The sequence below is a fragment of the Pollicipes pollicipes genome, unplaced genomic scaffold (assembly GCF_011947565.3).
Source record: "Pollicipes pollicipes isolate AB1234 unplaced genomic scaffold, Ppol_2.1 Scaffold_4740;HRSCAF=5597_pilon_pilon_pilon, whole genome shotgun sequence".
NCBI classification, from domain to species: Eukaryota; Metazoa; Arthropoda; class Thecostraca; order Pollicipedomorpha; family Pollicipedidae; genus Pollicipes; species Pollicipes pollicipes.
The window spans coordinates 39092339-39107822 of NW_023596545.1; the positions used below are offsets into that span (position 1 = coordinate 39092339).

At 53.7% G+C, this 15484-nt stretch overlaps 1 protein-coding gene across 1 annotated transcript; it reads right to left on the reverse strand.

Annotated features, from left to right (window-relative positions):
• Window positions 1-1008: 1008 nt before the first annotated feature.
• Window positions 1009-11463, reverse strand: LOC119099521 (neuroligin-3; the record flags this gene model as incomplete). Its single annotated transcript, XM_037222677.1, is given in 11 exon segments — window positions 1009-2265; window positions 2846-3038; window positions 4519-4645; window positions 4927-5053; window positions 5715-5892; window positions 6174-6364; window positions 6807-6972; window positions 7370-7548; window positions 7974-8159; window positions 10857-11033; window positions 11339-11463. Coding segments are annotated over 9 exon segments (1248 nt in total). The 3' UTR covers window positions 1009-2265; window positions 2846-2999.
• Between the last annotated feature and the right edge of the window lie 4021 nt (window positions 11464-15484).

Consider the following 15484-nt stretch of genomic DNA (forward strand, 5'->3'; position numbering starts at 1 on the left):
TTTTTAGTGTCATTACGAGCTATGGGCTCGTATCCGCGAGGTTGTCAGGTTTTAAGCTAGTAACTAAACACTCATTACCACTGCGAGGTCTTGTCGGGGGTAATTCGCCGGTGTTTTCCGCTAAGCTTTATCTTTCTTACTTTGGAAACGGCAGGGGGGTCGCATCGACCCCCGCCGTTTCCAAAGTCATCCATCAGGGCGAGGGCTTATCTGTACATGACGCTTTGGTCCGTGAATTTGCGGCAATCATCAGGTGTTCTTGAGTCTTGCAACATGTCACCTGGGGCATATTGATCTGCTGTGGGCCAATCGTTTTTTTTTTCTCTTCCTTTTCAGTGCGAGTTTAGTTTTCTTGTCCTGGCATGCTTGTCCAGAGACCGAGTCAAACGCGACAATCAATTATGGGAGTGTCTTTATATACGCTGACCATGTTGAAGGACGATATTCGTTCAAGTAATATTCATTCGGATTCGCAATCCACAGCTGCTTAACTTCAGCTGGACTAGTCGCGGGCAGCGACGGAGGAAGAATAACACGGTGCGTGGGCGATGGCTTCTCGCGGATAACGACGGAGATAGCTGTGCGCAGCACTTAGGCTGCTACAGCCGCCTACGTTTAAGGTCTCACTTCATACAGAAATTAGGGAGTTTCGCGATCTCCCTAATTTGTTAGATAGTTTTGCACGAGCTACCCATGCCACTCTCCGCACGGCTCCGCTATGCTGAGTTTTCGAGATGGCAGTGTGTTTGTCAGAAGTGGCGTCACCGAGTTTGTAGATTCAGAAGGCAGCGTGAATACCGGGACAAAAAGCGCGCAAAGCTAGACAAACTCACTCCATTAGCTCATTTCTAACTCACCCCATTTTCATCGGATTCCCAGATTTAATGTTCCAACTCAGAGGAATTGTAGGCCTGCCGCCCCATCATCTCTTCTGGCGATGTCTCCGCCTGGGTGGACTCTTCACCCGGCGCGGATGAGTAAAGCGCCTTCCCAGCGAAGGTATCCTCTTTTCATGCATGTATTGCTGGACTTCACGCCCACCAGTTCGACAGATGTACGGCAGAGCCTGTTCACCCAGAGCTGCCGCACGTCACAAAAACAACACACAGTCCCATGCTTTGGCTATAAGTACCTGCCTATAAATGATCCGTACTGTAAAACAATATCACATGAACGATGGGTGCTTGCATGTTGACAACATGACTAACATGACAGCGCTAAACGCACTGTCATGCGCTAATGTGTGTGTATGCGCACATTACGTACATTACGTACATTACATGCGTGCATGCGCGCGCGTATGTGTACGAATGCGCTAATCACATGTGGTCCTTGCATCCATCATCAGCAAAGCCTTCCGTGCTTCGCGTTTCCGGCTGCAGGCCTTAGCGCTGCTTATAGGGCCCTTAAAGCATCGCCGCTCTAGTGATAGTGGTGCAGTGTGCACAGCGTGCTCGCCGACCGATAGCAGACGATGAAGTGCGCAGCTGTCAGCCCTGGTCCCCGCCTGGGCTAACTGCCTATGGCGGACAAGCCATAGTGATTACAACATTTACAGGTGTTGCCGCGGAACAGGTAGCTAAGCAGAAAGAACCACGCGTGCTGCTACGAGCGAGATGGCTGTCAGTATAGAGCAAATTACCTGCTGGGAAAGTTGCTTTTGAGTCTAGGTGGGCCGCCAGTTCTCACACGACAGATACCTGTGTAGGTGGTTCTATGTAGAAGACTGCAAGACACGTAAATACATTGGTTCCCACTAGCCTACCACGGGGAAATGACTGTGCTTTGATATAAATCCCTTGTCAGCTGTGCGCACGGTTAAGATGACTGTGGTCATGAGCTACATTGCCAGTTGCTACAGGGCAGACCGCGTTCGGTACATAGCTTGTAGTCGGTTGCTTCAGGGAGCTTACCATGGTCCCAAAGCCCTATCGGGTGCAACGTGAGAAAGTGCGCAGATTCCACGAGATGTTGGGTCCGATTAACAGCCGCGATTTCTGCATCTCGCCGACCGTCACTGGAGGAGGAGATAGCTGAGTCGGCCACGGTCTGCTGTGGCGGCCCGGCGCCAGCTGCGGGTCCGTTCGGACGCCGGCTGTGGGCTCGTTCGGCGCTGACTGCGAGCACGTTCGGCGCCGGCTAGCGGACCCGTTCGGCGCCAGCTGCGAGCCCTCTGTGCGCTCACAGGTAGGTGGCATGCGACGTCTGAACCATCTCCTCCTCGGACTGTCATCCAGTGGTGCTGCTACGCACCGACCGCATCACCTGACCCAGGGGCGCAGCCGGGAACAGTGGGTCAACGGACGAAATGGACAACAATGCGGGATAAGATAAACCGACAAGCACGTGGAGCAAGGTGGTGTGCACTTAATATCCCATCGGAACCACGTCCCCCCCCCTCTCCTACCAAATTTAGGTCGGGTATGAATGGGCACTTGCCTAAATATTCGCAGGTAATAGGCAGATAGAAACATGCTGCGCTGTTTTACAATGAACGCGAAATTGCGCGGAGCACGCTTAAGTGAGCAGTGATTTATTCAGCTGTGCCACTCACCATTGTGAAATCTAGCAAAAAACCCCTGACGTGGAAACTACAAATAAGAGGGCAGAATACGAACGACCTTGAACAAAGTTGTCGCGAAAATGGCAATAACACACGCCAGAAATACAACGATAGGATAGCGGTGGGAATCGAAGTGGCGCGTGGGGGCTCTATCCCAAACAGGATCACCAGATGCAAAGCGTTCAGTAACGAGGGTGCTTGCATGGGGCGAGTACGTAGTAAGCGACGGCGATGCATATGCCCGGCAGGTGGGGTGGGAGCGCAGTTCGCCACGCCTCTCACCCTGCTGATGACGTCGTCACTATCGTAGCCGTCCTTCCGGCCGCGCGCCACGCACACCACCAGCGCGGCCACCAACGCCGCCATCAGCAGGACGCACAGCGCCAGCAGCAGCCACGTCGACACCTGGTACGCGAACGACTCGGTGGCCAGGCCCTCAACGAACGGTATCGTCTCCAGCCAGAACGCCGCCCGCCTGGGACAGTCGGAGACATCAGTGCGGTCGTTTGTTCGGGCAGGTCGCGCGCTGACAGTGAAATGGCTGATGCACGGCCTCAGACGGTCACGATACAAACACAAGGGGCACGATGCCTCGGGAAAAGTGTGAAAGATGTGCCAGCAAGATGTAACATCAGGTGGATGGCACAGGCCATCATCTTTGCTTTTGTGCACTTCTCACATCCTGTAGCGGTAAGTGTGGTGGCCTCGCCGCATTCAGTTGTGATAAAGTTGTTATTCGCGGGCCTGTCCGCCACCGTGGATAGCGCCAGATACGCCTGACGAGCCGCTCAGGCTCCGTGGTCAGGATGGACTCAAATTACACGACAGGTGTAACGTTGTGCAGTTTTGGGAGGTGTCCTCCGGGGTGTTCGGACACCAGTGGCAAAATCTAGACGGACAGAGTTTCGACCTACTTTCACCCGAATTGTACGACCAACGTATCACCATGTCAAATCACTGACTGACGTCGCTGTCAAAGATCGACACAGCGGTAAGGGGAGAGGCCGGAGGTCCGCAATGTGTTCGTGGTGCTGCACCTCTCACGCCGTCTTGCCTGAGGATCCTAGAAATGTAAGGCGTCTGCAGATTGAGTGTCAGCGATGACCATGAACTTCACTGAGAAATAAAGGCATTCAAGATCTAGGCCGTGGACACCTTTTTAAAGGTCTCCACCATACACGGCACTGTTATGGTATACAAATATATGACTGGCATGTCCTATTAGTGCACCAGGTCGATTCAGAGCCAGGGGCCCATCAAATTGGATCAGAATGTGCCCCCAGCGAATTTTGACACTGGAATAATCCTATCTTTGCACATTGTGCTTGTGCTACACGTCATCCAAGGTCAATGCCATGGTGCGCAATAGAATTGTAATGTTGTGTCAATGCAGTGCCTTGTAATATGGATACTTGTCCTTTCAGAAAGTGCGGAACGTCAGGGGCACAATGACGTTGTAGAACTCTATTTTCCAGTTTTCCTCAGATTAATAAAGCTTTCTATGACACTCGATGGTTTGCAGGCGGGTCTGTGCGAATGACTAAAAGTGTTTTTTAAGGATTTTTAATCTCTCGGTATTCCCATATGGCCTTGTGGTTTCAAGCATGACCAATGCCGATGCCGTAACTTTTGGCGCCTTGGCCACCGATCAATGACCTTTTCGTGAAACGTCACTTTGACATTATCCGAAGTGCCGAAAATTTAACGTTCTTATTTTAAACCTCTAACAGATTCATAATATTCGGTAGAGGGTTACCATCTCGTCTCATCCGTATTTTTGCCGAAGTCCTCTGGCGTGATGTCGACCAGAGGTTGTGCCAACGGTAGGCGCGGACGATGACGAAGCGATCGGAATAGCGGCGTTGACAGCGTGAGGAACAGCATGAGCCAGTGGTGAGCTAGTACTAACATTACAAGCTGACGTATGGCTTGGCAGCGGTAGCATTCATGTTTACCCGGGCTTTGTAGTTCTGCAGCAGTGGTAGCGGCATTACAGAGAGGTTGTAGTACGCGATTTGGTCGCCAGAGCTCGGTGTCCACGGTGGTCGGATAGGCGAGTCTGTTCCCGGAAGCGTCGGAGCACTATGAAAAGCGTCAAGCGCAACAATTAGACCTCGTTCATTTCCAAACCAAGTTCATTGCCTACCAATGCTGGATCATGCCGAAACAGTGCCAAGTTCACACAGCCTTCTGAGTGCGATCATTGCAATAGATGATAGCAAGGGCATTCAACACAGCCCGACAAACTTGCCGCTCCTGCATCAATCCTCCCCAGCTGCCGAAGCAGCTGCTTTTGCTCCCCGCCAGCGAACGATGTTTTCTCGGAACCCAGGGGTCAAACGCCGGGAGCAGCGCTGACTGACCCAGTGCGCGCGAAGTTGGCCCAGTTGGCAGTCATCAACTCTGAGAGGTGCTGGTCCGTGGCCGAGTACTGGCCGAACGAGATGGGCGCCCAGAACAGGTAGAGTAGCTCGTCGCCGTGACTCACACCTGGGGCCCGACACAGACCGGTGAGCGGGCGGCCAGGTCCCGCGTCACGCCCGCGGAACTCATCCACGAGCTGAGAGCGGAGCGGGGGAGGGAGGGAGGTAGGGAGAAGGACGGAGAGAGAGAGAGAGATAGAGAGAGAGAGAGAGAGAGAGAGAGAGAGAGAGAGGAGAGAGAGAGAGAGAGAGAGAGAGAGAGAGAGAGAGGAGGAGGGAGAGGAGAGAGATGAGAGGAGAGAGAGAGAAGAGAGAGGAGGAGAGAGAGAGAAGTGGAGGAGAGAGAGAGAGAGAGAGAGAGAGAGAGAGGAGAGAGAGAGAGAGAGAGAGGAGAGGAGAGAGAGAGAGAGAGAGAGAGAGAGACAAAACTATGTTCCAGTGCACAAATGTCTCCTCATTCAGGAAACCAGTAAACGCGCAAACATCAGGATAAACGCCGAAAAAATACAATGACATCTCAAAATTACACTCAACGAAGGAATAAGCTCAAAGGTCTTCCTATAACAAGCAGGTCCACTCAACCATCTCACCATCTTAATGGCGCCTAAGGTTATGCTGGAGCAGCAATACAGATCCAGACTGCAGATCATCACGGGTTTCTGTCGAGTGAGTCCCACACGGCCTGGCGCGGCGCCGCCGGGACGTTCCGGAGCTGGGGGGCGCCGTACCGGAGTCCAGGAGCGGCGCGTGCAGGCCGCGGCTGCGGAGGCGGCCGGCCAGCGGGCGCAGGTGGCTGGGGCCGGCCGGGAGCCGGTGGGAGAACAGGTAACTGTAGACGGGTCCGGCAGCCGCGTGCAGGCGCACCGTCACGTCCAGGCAGGCCGTGTACCAGGCGTCGGTCAGCAGCTGGGGGTGGCACACGCTCTCGGTGAGGGTGGACGGCGGCACACCGACGATCAGTGGCACAAGAGTTCTCATATGGTGGGACATCCACCGAGGACGGAGGCCTCGAAAATGGAAACGACAACCATATGTGGCCGTATGAGGGGATGTCTTGCACATATATGACTTCAGCCATATTATTTGGGTTTAACTGCACCTAGCCCACAGAAACTTTGGAGTGCGCCAGCCACTCACAGCCACAGGATCATGAACGAACGGAGGTCTGTCACCGCCAGGGTCCTCACCTCAGTTAGGCAAGGTATGACGTCAGACGGGCGGCCGTAGTCGATGCCGCTGAGGTAGTGGCTCTTGACGGCGGCCACCAGGGTCGCCTGCCGGCTGTAGTTGTAGCTGAACAGCTGGTCCAGGGTCCAGTCCACCACCTCACGCTCCATGTAGTAGCCGTCCGTGGGCCGCTCCGCCTCCAGGTACTGATCTGCCGCCAGCACAGCACACGCAGACACGCTAAGGGGGCATCCAGTGGTCGGTGCGAGAACGCTGACCTGGTGCAGGCTCCCGCCCAGTCTCTGTCTGGCGCTAGCACCAACGTACCACCTGACTAGCCAGTGTGCAGCGAGCGTTTTGTCTCACACTGGTGTATACAACTCAAGCGGGCAAATCAACGATTACGAAACATCGGTTTTGCTGTAAATCTGAACTCAAAAGTGTATGCCATCGGTATTCGGCAAACGTCGAAAGTCATATTCGCTTCGGTTTCTGAAGCTGTTGTGTGCAAAGCGTGTTTGGGTAAATGAACGCGCACAAAGGCGGGTGTCGTTGTGAGTACGACATAAATGCGTCCGAAGATCAGTACCCAGAGCCATGCCGTGAGCGTGTACAGCGGGGACGCTCCACAGAGCTGTGACGGAAGCACTTACATATGACGAGCTGCAGGGCCTCGTCTCGCACGCGCCCCACCAGCAGCGGCAGCTGGGTGAAGTCGCGAGCCTCGAGCAGCGCCAACGGCTCGGCCGGCAGTACCGGGCGCGACCTCAAGTCAACGTCCACCACCGGACGCATGGGCCCGTTGAAGCCGACAAACCTCTGGCGGAACAGCGAGCCGTACGGAACGTGCGTGACGACAAACACGAGAACAACGCTTGACCGGCAGCGAATGGCCGTGTGCGTAAGGAAAATCAGCTACATAGTCCGGGAGAATGCGCAATAAATCTTACAACCGTACACGTCAGTGGCAAATAAAATACACTTAGCCTTTCACTGTCATGCGAAACGAGCAGATATCGGACAATCCATCTACAGAGAAAACAGCAAGACTATAATTTTGTTACTCAATGCGTCAAAACGGATCCGAGTTTCGGTGGCATCGTCATATTTGGGACGCAAGTGGCCTAAGGCCTTGCCGTGGGCTGTGGATGGGCAGCTTGTCCGCTCGGTGGCGTAAGACGAGCCAAGCTGTGCGTCTGCAGTCCTGTCGCCTCACCAGTCGCCTGTGGTGCTCCTTCACCAGCTGTTCAGCGGCCTTGGCCATCAGACATTGGCGATCTGCTCTGCCACAGTCGACGTCATCTGACAGCTGGGCTGCCGCCTCGTACGGCTCCCTCTCCACCGCCCAGGGGCACAGGCCGCTGCCGCTCTGCAGCACCACCCTCTGGAACAGACCTGGGGACGCAGGCGGTGTCTGGTACCACCTGCCGACTAGGATAGCAGGCTGCTGTCAGCCGGCAGCACCACCCTCCAGATAAGAAATGAAGGTGCAACGGTGCCTGGGTGTCATTCCTCTAAGATGGACACGGGCCGCTACCATCACGTAAAAGGCCGTGACCCGTTCCCCACTGAGAAACATCTTTGATGCTGGGCGGAGAAGTGGGCAGCCTACTGCTCGGAAGTTCAGCATCGTAAATATCGAAGCTGAACTGCGCTTTAGTGGCGCAGCACTAAAACACCAAGTGTTTGCAGCGCACTAGTTGGTTTTATTTGTCACGAAGTGGCGACAGGACAAAGAAAACAAACCAGCTTTTCGATGATGTCACCCATTCACGGGATTTCCAAAACCCATCTTGCCTTGGAAACTAGGCAGTGCTCACCCTTGGCCCGTGGTGACAGCATCAGCAGGTGAGCCATGGCCGCGCCGGCGCCGTGACCCAGCAAAGTGACCCGGGTCGGGTCGCCGGCGAAGTCTCGCGCCGTGTCCTTGACCCAGGTCAGCGCCTGGATCACGTCCAGCAGGCCGTAGTTGCCGGGTAGGTCAGTGTAGCCGGTGCTGAGGAAGCCTAGCGCCGGCCACGCCGACGGCCAGGTCAGCTGGGTTGGACATCGGCGCCACGGGCGTGGGCGGTGGTGACCGCGGGGATAGGAGGCGGCGACCGCGGGCTGGGCGGCGCGGCGGTGACACGGATCGGTGGACCCGACAGCCAGCGCCCGACAGGCAGCCCGTGTTGCGCGCGCGTCTTTGGCTGGGAACCCACGGTCTCAAACCGTGGAATGCAATTCCTGTCTTCCCGAGTAAAACGCGAATTCCCAGGACCAAGCACGTCATAAAGACAATAAGCCATTATCATTTCCTGTCCCGTTACTCGCGCCGATGGCTGTTGCATATGCATGTAGTACAGGTACGTGACTGTGTATAATTGCTATTGAGACCAAATACGAGCACATGTAAATATATGAATACACTGGCTCGTTAAGTTCCATCCCATAGTAAATAGTGTAGGGCATACGTGCCCAGGGTGTTCATTCGTGTCCTTTTGGAGCGGCCCTGTCTACCTTATTGATATGACCGCAAGGCCGGTTTGGTCCACCATTTTCCGCGTTGGGACGCTACGAAAGGGACAAAGTTCCATATCCCACAAAATTTCCGTTCATTGGCCACTACCTTATAGTCATGAATATTTTGCAGAAAAAATATTTCTATATTACAGAAAAAGGGAATTAATGAAAAAGGAGGCAAATGGAAAGCTCCCATTCTTCAGAAGAAAGTGGGCACACCTGTTCAGAGACCCACAGTCACAGGGGACGTCACAGGGGAGGAGCCGTGAACGTTGTGGGGACCTTGACGCGCTCCGCAAACAGTTATCTTTTTAACTTGTCCTCCTTCTTGAATCTATAAAAGGGGTCGCGACGCGCGTCGTCGCCAGCGGCGTGGCCAGGAATCCGCCCAAAGCGGCCAAATTGGGCTCTAAAGGACCCATTTAGGCAAGGGACTGCTCTTCGTCGCCAGTAGGACCGCTGTTTTATCCTTTACAGGCAATTTTAAGCTCGGCATTTTATTTCGATGCCTCCTGGGAAAGCTCTTCGGTGTTTTTAAATGATTGCAAGCGTCTTTAACTGCCAAAAAAGGACTAGGCCGTCGGCCCCAGATACTCATCGCCACCTTCGCGAGGGGGGGGGGAAGTCTCCCTCCATTTGGCTACGCCACTGGTCGTCATGAACTCAGCTATGGAAAGCCAGGGGGTGCGGAGGCCTTATTGGCTCTCACGGACCGTGGCGCCACCGGTGTTCGAACCGGGCTCCCACGGGGGAGCCGAAGGCGCTAGCCACGCGTCCATTATGCCTCCTAAGTTGATGTCACTGTGCGTGCACGCGTGTGCAAGGGAATGCTAATGAACACGCGGGAATGAATACAGTTGTGAATGCACTGAGCTTGTCACTCAAATGTTTAATATTTGAATTTAAAAGTCCTTATCGATATCTAATGTGCATGCATGTACAGGCACATGGTCATTTCAGCGAGCGCTGCATGACTTACAGCAGTACATGCGTCCCCAAAACCCCAAATCATCATGGTCATTGCAGTATTAAGCTCCGACGCCTACAGACAGAAGCATGTATAGCTATGCAGTAACGCAATGCATTTAGACCCTTTCTGGCGATTCTTACTTATTTGACCATGCATTTCGTCAGCACAAGAATAGTTGCTGTATGCACATTGGATGTGTCTGAAGGTATAATACAAAAAGGTGTGTTCATGTGCAACTGTATATCAATTGACAAACATTATCATGTACTTTTGTGAAAACATAATCGTACTTATCCAGAAAGTGTGCATTAACCATATATCATACGTGAGGGCAGGTTTTATCTCCCATTGTCTTCTTTGTCTTTTTGATTGCTGTTTGTAACCCATGTAACTCAGGTTAGCTAAATCTTACGCCCGGCAGGGAATAAGGCTAAACCACTAGAGCAGTACAAATGGTTAATGGGCAATAGCTAAGACACGTGCGTTCAGCGCCTCCAATGACAGCAGCGACCCCAGAAGTATGTGTGCGCGGCGTACATCATGCCAAAAGCATGAATATAGGACAACGCATTGAATCTTCAGCAAGGTGAATGTAAGCGATTTACCAATGCCATGAGGAAGCAATGCATAGTAGGTATCCGTGACATATGGCAAAGGAAGACAGGCGGCGGCCAGTTCAAAAGAAAAGACTACAATCGGAGCGAGCCCATCCCCGCCCCATGGGAAAGTCCCATCGAAAAGGTTATGACCCGTTCGAAGCTTTCTTTAACGCGCACTTGTGTCTGAATTCATGTGCATCAAGGAGCATATGAACTTGTCAAAAAATATGCATCCGAGATCTTGAAACCTCTGGCAGCATACATACACAGGCCTAAAAGCTAACGGCAGCGGGCGGTTCACGTGGGACTTGTCCACGTGCGTGAACTTCATGGGAATCAGCCGTGCAATATGACACTGTCATCAAACGAGACCGCTACATCAGTCATGTTCCAAGACGCTTTAAGTTTGCTTTGTATGCCTCAAGTTAAAAGTCCTCGTAAAACCGCATTCTTCACGTCAAGCCTAGTTGCACCACATCCTGGCCTGCAAATGCTCGTCACATTATGCATGAGATGCGTTACCGTCCTAAAGTACTCAAGCATTGCAAACACGGCAGTTATCACGGCCATCCTCGCCAGCTGGGAGCGGCGCCAAGCTGCAAGAGCGTTGCGAGCCGGCCACCGCCACTGACCGAGCACGCCGAGCCGGTAGTTGATGGTGACGAGCACCAGGTCCTCGCGCATCATCCGCTGCGGTCCCAGCAGGCTGGCGGCGCCCCGACTGAAGTCGCCGCCGTGCACAGCCACCAGCACCGGCAGCCGCCGACCCGCCGACGAGCTGGGCGGCGCCTGGCCGCTGGTCAGCTCACCTGACCGCCGGCGGGTCGGGTCCCGTCAGGTCAGGTCATGTCAGCTCAACGGCGCTCAAGGGGACGGTGCGGCGGATCTGACGGGCGGTATAACATTACGTCACAGATCGATGTATCAGTTCATCTTCGGGCCACGGAACGACGTAGAGGATGAGGTGAGGCGGGAGACCTGAACCGGATGCGACGCGGGCTATCAGGAACAACTTCGGTGTCTGGAAATGTCCTTCTCCCTTTATGGCAAAACCGTTTCAGCCAAGCATGCTCCTTTGTTTTAAATCCTTTGTTTTGTCTTGAGATCACCTTACCCGGCAGGAACGGCGTGTACACATTGAGGTAAAGACAGTCCTCGTTGCCCTCGACCGTTTCCGAGTTGACGTCGTACTGGGGGCAGAAGTCGCGGAAGCCCCTGGCGTCCAGCGTGCCGGTCCAGCCTGTCGGCCGGCTCCGGGTCCTGCAACGGTGCAGTACACACGAGCTCCGCTTACATCGCGAAGTGGTATGGTTGTTGCGGTCGTCGTTGTGTTGCTGTTGACATTGTTGTCACAGTGGTGTTGCCAGCCGCAGTAACACGTGACCTGGAGCCCGTTACGCCAGCAATTTGGCGGAAGCCGGTGTGGCGATCTTGGCTGTTTGTGGCCTTAAAATAAGTTGTGGGGAAGCATGAAATGTGTTACTGAGCTACACCAACAAGGTTGTAATATTGACGTTTCTATAAAAGTGGTTGAAATGAGTGTTTTTAATCGTTCCGGGGAACTAGCAACGAACGTTTAGCAAGCGATATGGTAGCTTGCAAGTTTGCGGACTGACAAGGGATGTTTGCCAATCTCTGTACATGGTCAATTGCTGGCTGGTCGATATCCACTTCAACTATAGAAAGCGTTTTCTATTGAAATGGACGCATATTTTGGTATATGGCTTTCCAAGCAGCCACCGCCAAAAACGTAGCAAGAGTACGGACCACAATAATTAAATTCATGCGTTTTTACTACACGCCTCGTGGAAGGCCGCTGTGAATGTTCGATGGAATTACGATGTAATTACTGCGCACGCGTTTAGCTTTAATCACTAGGCTGTGAGCAGTTTTCTTTAACAGCGACAATGTATGCAGTGCTTGGTGGAATTCCAAGGTGTACGCTGTCAAATAAATAATGCAGAAAAGTGGCGGTTGTCGCACAAAGCTGAACATAACAAGGTAAATTTATATGCCTCCTCCTTGTTGTTGTTTTTACACTGGGATTGTTTCACACGGTTTGTTACTTCCATAGCGGGGCTGAAGGCAGAAAGACAAGGATGGAAAAAAGTACATCTCCTAACATGTTCGAGCGATGCAAGCAAGATAAAGTGTATTTTTCCCGACCAGGCATCACAAAGTTTAAGAGGCACATTCGGTACATGCAGGGTCATATGTGCCCCAAGTTTCAAAACTGGGGGATTCGCGATTCCACCCCATGACGAGCATGGCCAATGCGCAGCACTCGGATTAGACCAAACACCCCATGATATAAGACGACTTACACATCTCATCGTAAATCATCTTCCAGGCGTCTGTACTATTTCAGCATGACAAATTCTGTTCACATTAACCCACATTTGGTGCAGTTTGGCAAGCCCCACCAAACACCTTTTGTTCTGTTGTGCCATTCCCTGAGATGATTGCGCGGGACCTGTGCACACATAGGCCCCGCACTTGCCTGATCCGCACATCCGCACATCTGACATGCCGACCGGGGACGGGTTAGTTATTTCGCACTTCACATCAGCGACTCCTCGCGCACCAGCATGCCTCTTAACCTATGGCTGACCCCAAGCGTCAAATCACAGCAACGTCCACGGACAGCCCGTTTGTTGATGCCCTTACAACCCTGGAAAATACGTATTAGAGTTTTTCTCGTTTTATCTGAGCTTGGCATTACCACAGTTATGCAGCCGGTGATTAATCCGTGATGGATTCAGCACCGACCCTGCCCCGAAAACAACTTATTTCTCTGCCATCAACGTGAAACATAGTCTTAAGCTGTAAAAGAGTGAAGAGTGGTTACAACTTTGCAGGCAAGTTTAAAACAATTGCACTGCTTGGAATTATTGATGATATTTCTTAGATATAAAGACATTTAAGAAGTATTTTCGACCTCCACGAGAGGAATTATCAGGGATGCAAGCAGTATTGTAGCCCATGGATATGGTGGGCCTCATCACAGTCTGTCCAGCCTACATCTGTGACATTGGAGGATCAAGAGACAATGAAGAGTGAGTTCTCATGAGTCAAGGCGTAAACCTCGTGAGTCAAAACGCAGTCTGGCAGGGAGGGATTTTGTTCGAATCTGTGGTAGTCAGGGCTGCTAAAACCATGCTCGCCGCACATGGAGCAGATAGCCGAAAGTTACCTGTCGCGTGACACATGCAGCTTTGTCGCAGTCTGACAGTCTTTTTGTCAAGACGATTGAAGATAAAGAAAAAGAAGGAGAACTGGAAAGTCGGCCAGCACCAAGCACCATTTCCGTTGTCATTCGCACCTTTTTACAGGGTCGCGGAATGCGATCCGCGTGACAGTCTGGCTACACCAACGAGCACAATATTCAAATGGCAACTTGCCCTTCCCGCGCCCTTCACGAAATTCCTGGTCACAGCTTAACAGGATCTAATAAAGGTTGATACAAGTTATGATCAACGTCATGGGCCAGTTGTTAACAGCAGGTCTTGATCCTCCAATGACACAGATGCAGGCTGGAAAGACTGTGGTGAGGCCCACCATATCCATAGGCTACGCTACTGCTTGCATCCCTGAGAACTTCTCTCGTGGAGGGACATTGCGCCTGCTCCACAGGACGCCACGACGGAGCCAGGCTGGCACCAGGTGTGTCGGAGCGACCATCGACCCTCGAGCGACCGGAGCTGTCGGTCCCCACGCATGCATAAGGTGGATCGCACCGCGGGCGCGATGGCCTGGAGATTGATTACTTGTGGGAGCGGAGGGTTGAAACGGAAAAAAAATATTTAGCGATCGACAGACATGACGGACAGTGAGTCAAATGTCCTGGGTCAAAACGTGAACCTCGTGAGTCAAAGCGTGAACCTGGTGAGTCAAAACGTCGTCCGGCCTGGTCCAGCAGGCAGGCTTTATAGAGGGTCACCCCATAACAGGAGCGGAGGCCATGTCATGTCAAGGCCTCAGAGTCGCCCAAAAACGATACTACTTATACGTTTACAGATTAACAGAAGCCCGGTTATCGTACATGATACAGAAGGAAAAGCGGAAAGACAAACAGCATCCAATCGATGGAGAGGACGGTCAGTAAGGCTTCAGGAGTTGAACATGGCACACGGGACGCGCATCAATGACCGGCGTCTGTCAGTCGACGAACTAACCAGATTTGTAAAGCCTGAGGGCACGAAACGCCCGCCAGCCTATGGAGTGGATGCCGGTGAGTTTGGGCCACACGGTGCCGGTGCGGCAGGTCAGCCGAGCGGTCCGCGCGGGGCGTCTCCCAATGGCGGCGGCGTGATCGGCGCTCACGCCGCCGCTGCTGACTGCGTGACTGGTTCCTCCCACACAGCGTGCACCGCGGCCTGAACGGCGCCGACAAACGCAACACACACAAAGCGGGCCGACCTGGGGCCATCCGCACGGACCGTGTCAAGCGGTGCCTCGGACAGGCACCGATCGCACAGCTCGATAAACCAAGCGCCGGTTCAGGACCGGATCCAGCTGAACCACGGCTCCAGAGAGCAATCACCGGAGTGAACTGAGGTTCAAGTGACTGAATTCGATTGCATTTCCCGCCTCAAAACCGCCACGAGGCGTTGTCACCGTCGTCAGGCGGCATCAATTCTACAAAGTCCCAACCACTGGGGTCGACTCCGCCCAGCCTCCGCTCCCGAGGCCTCCGAGTCCCGCACTCGCCGCCAGGACGCGTTACCGGCGCGCGCGACGGCCGTGCGTCGGGCCCACATCCTGGGCCGATCTGATGACCCGGTTGACCCGAACGGCGGGGCCGCGCGTCGAGCACCTCCCGCGCCGGCCGGCCGACAGGTCGTGCGACTCGGCCGCCGCCGCCGGGCCGCTGACCCCGATACGGGGCCAGGCCTTGGGCCACCACCCGCCTGACGTGCCAACCGCCCGGCATCCCGGCGTCCCGGCAGCTGACCTCGATGGGGCCACACAAGGGGCGACCTGGACGGCCAGACCACCGAGGTCTGCAGCCGGGCTGATCTCGCCCCGAGCCGTCCCTCTCTCTCTCTCTCTCTCTCTCTCTCCTCCCTCTTCATCTCTCTCTCTCTCAATCTCTCTCATCTCTCTCTCTCCTCTCCCTCCTCTCTCTCTCTCTCTCTCTCCTCTCTCTCTCTCGTCCTACCTCTCTCTCCTCTCTCTCTCTCTCTCCCTCGCTCTTCCTATCTCTCTCTCTCTCTCTCTCTCTCTCTCTCTCTCTCTCTCTCTCTCTCTCTCTCTCTCT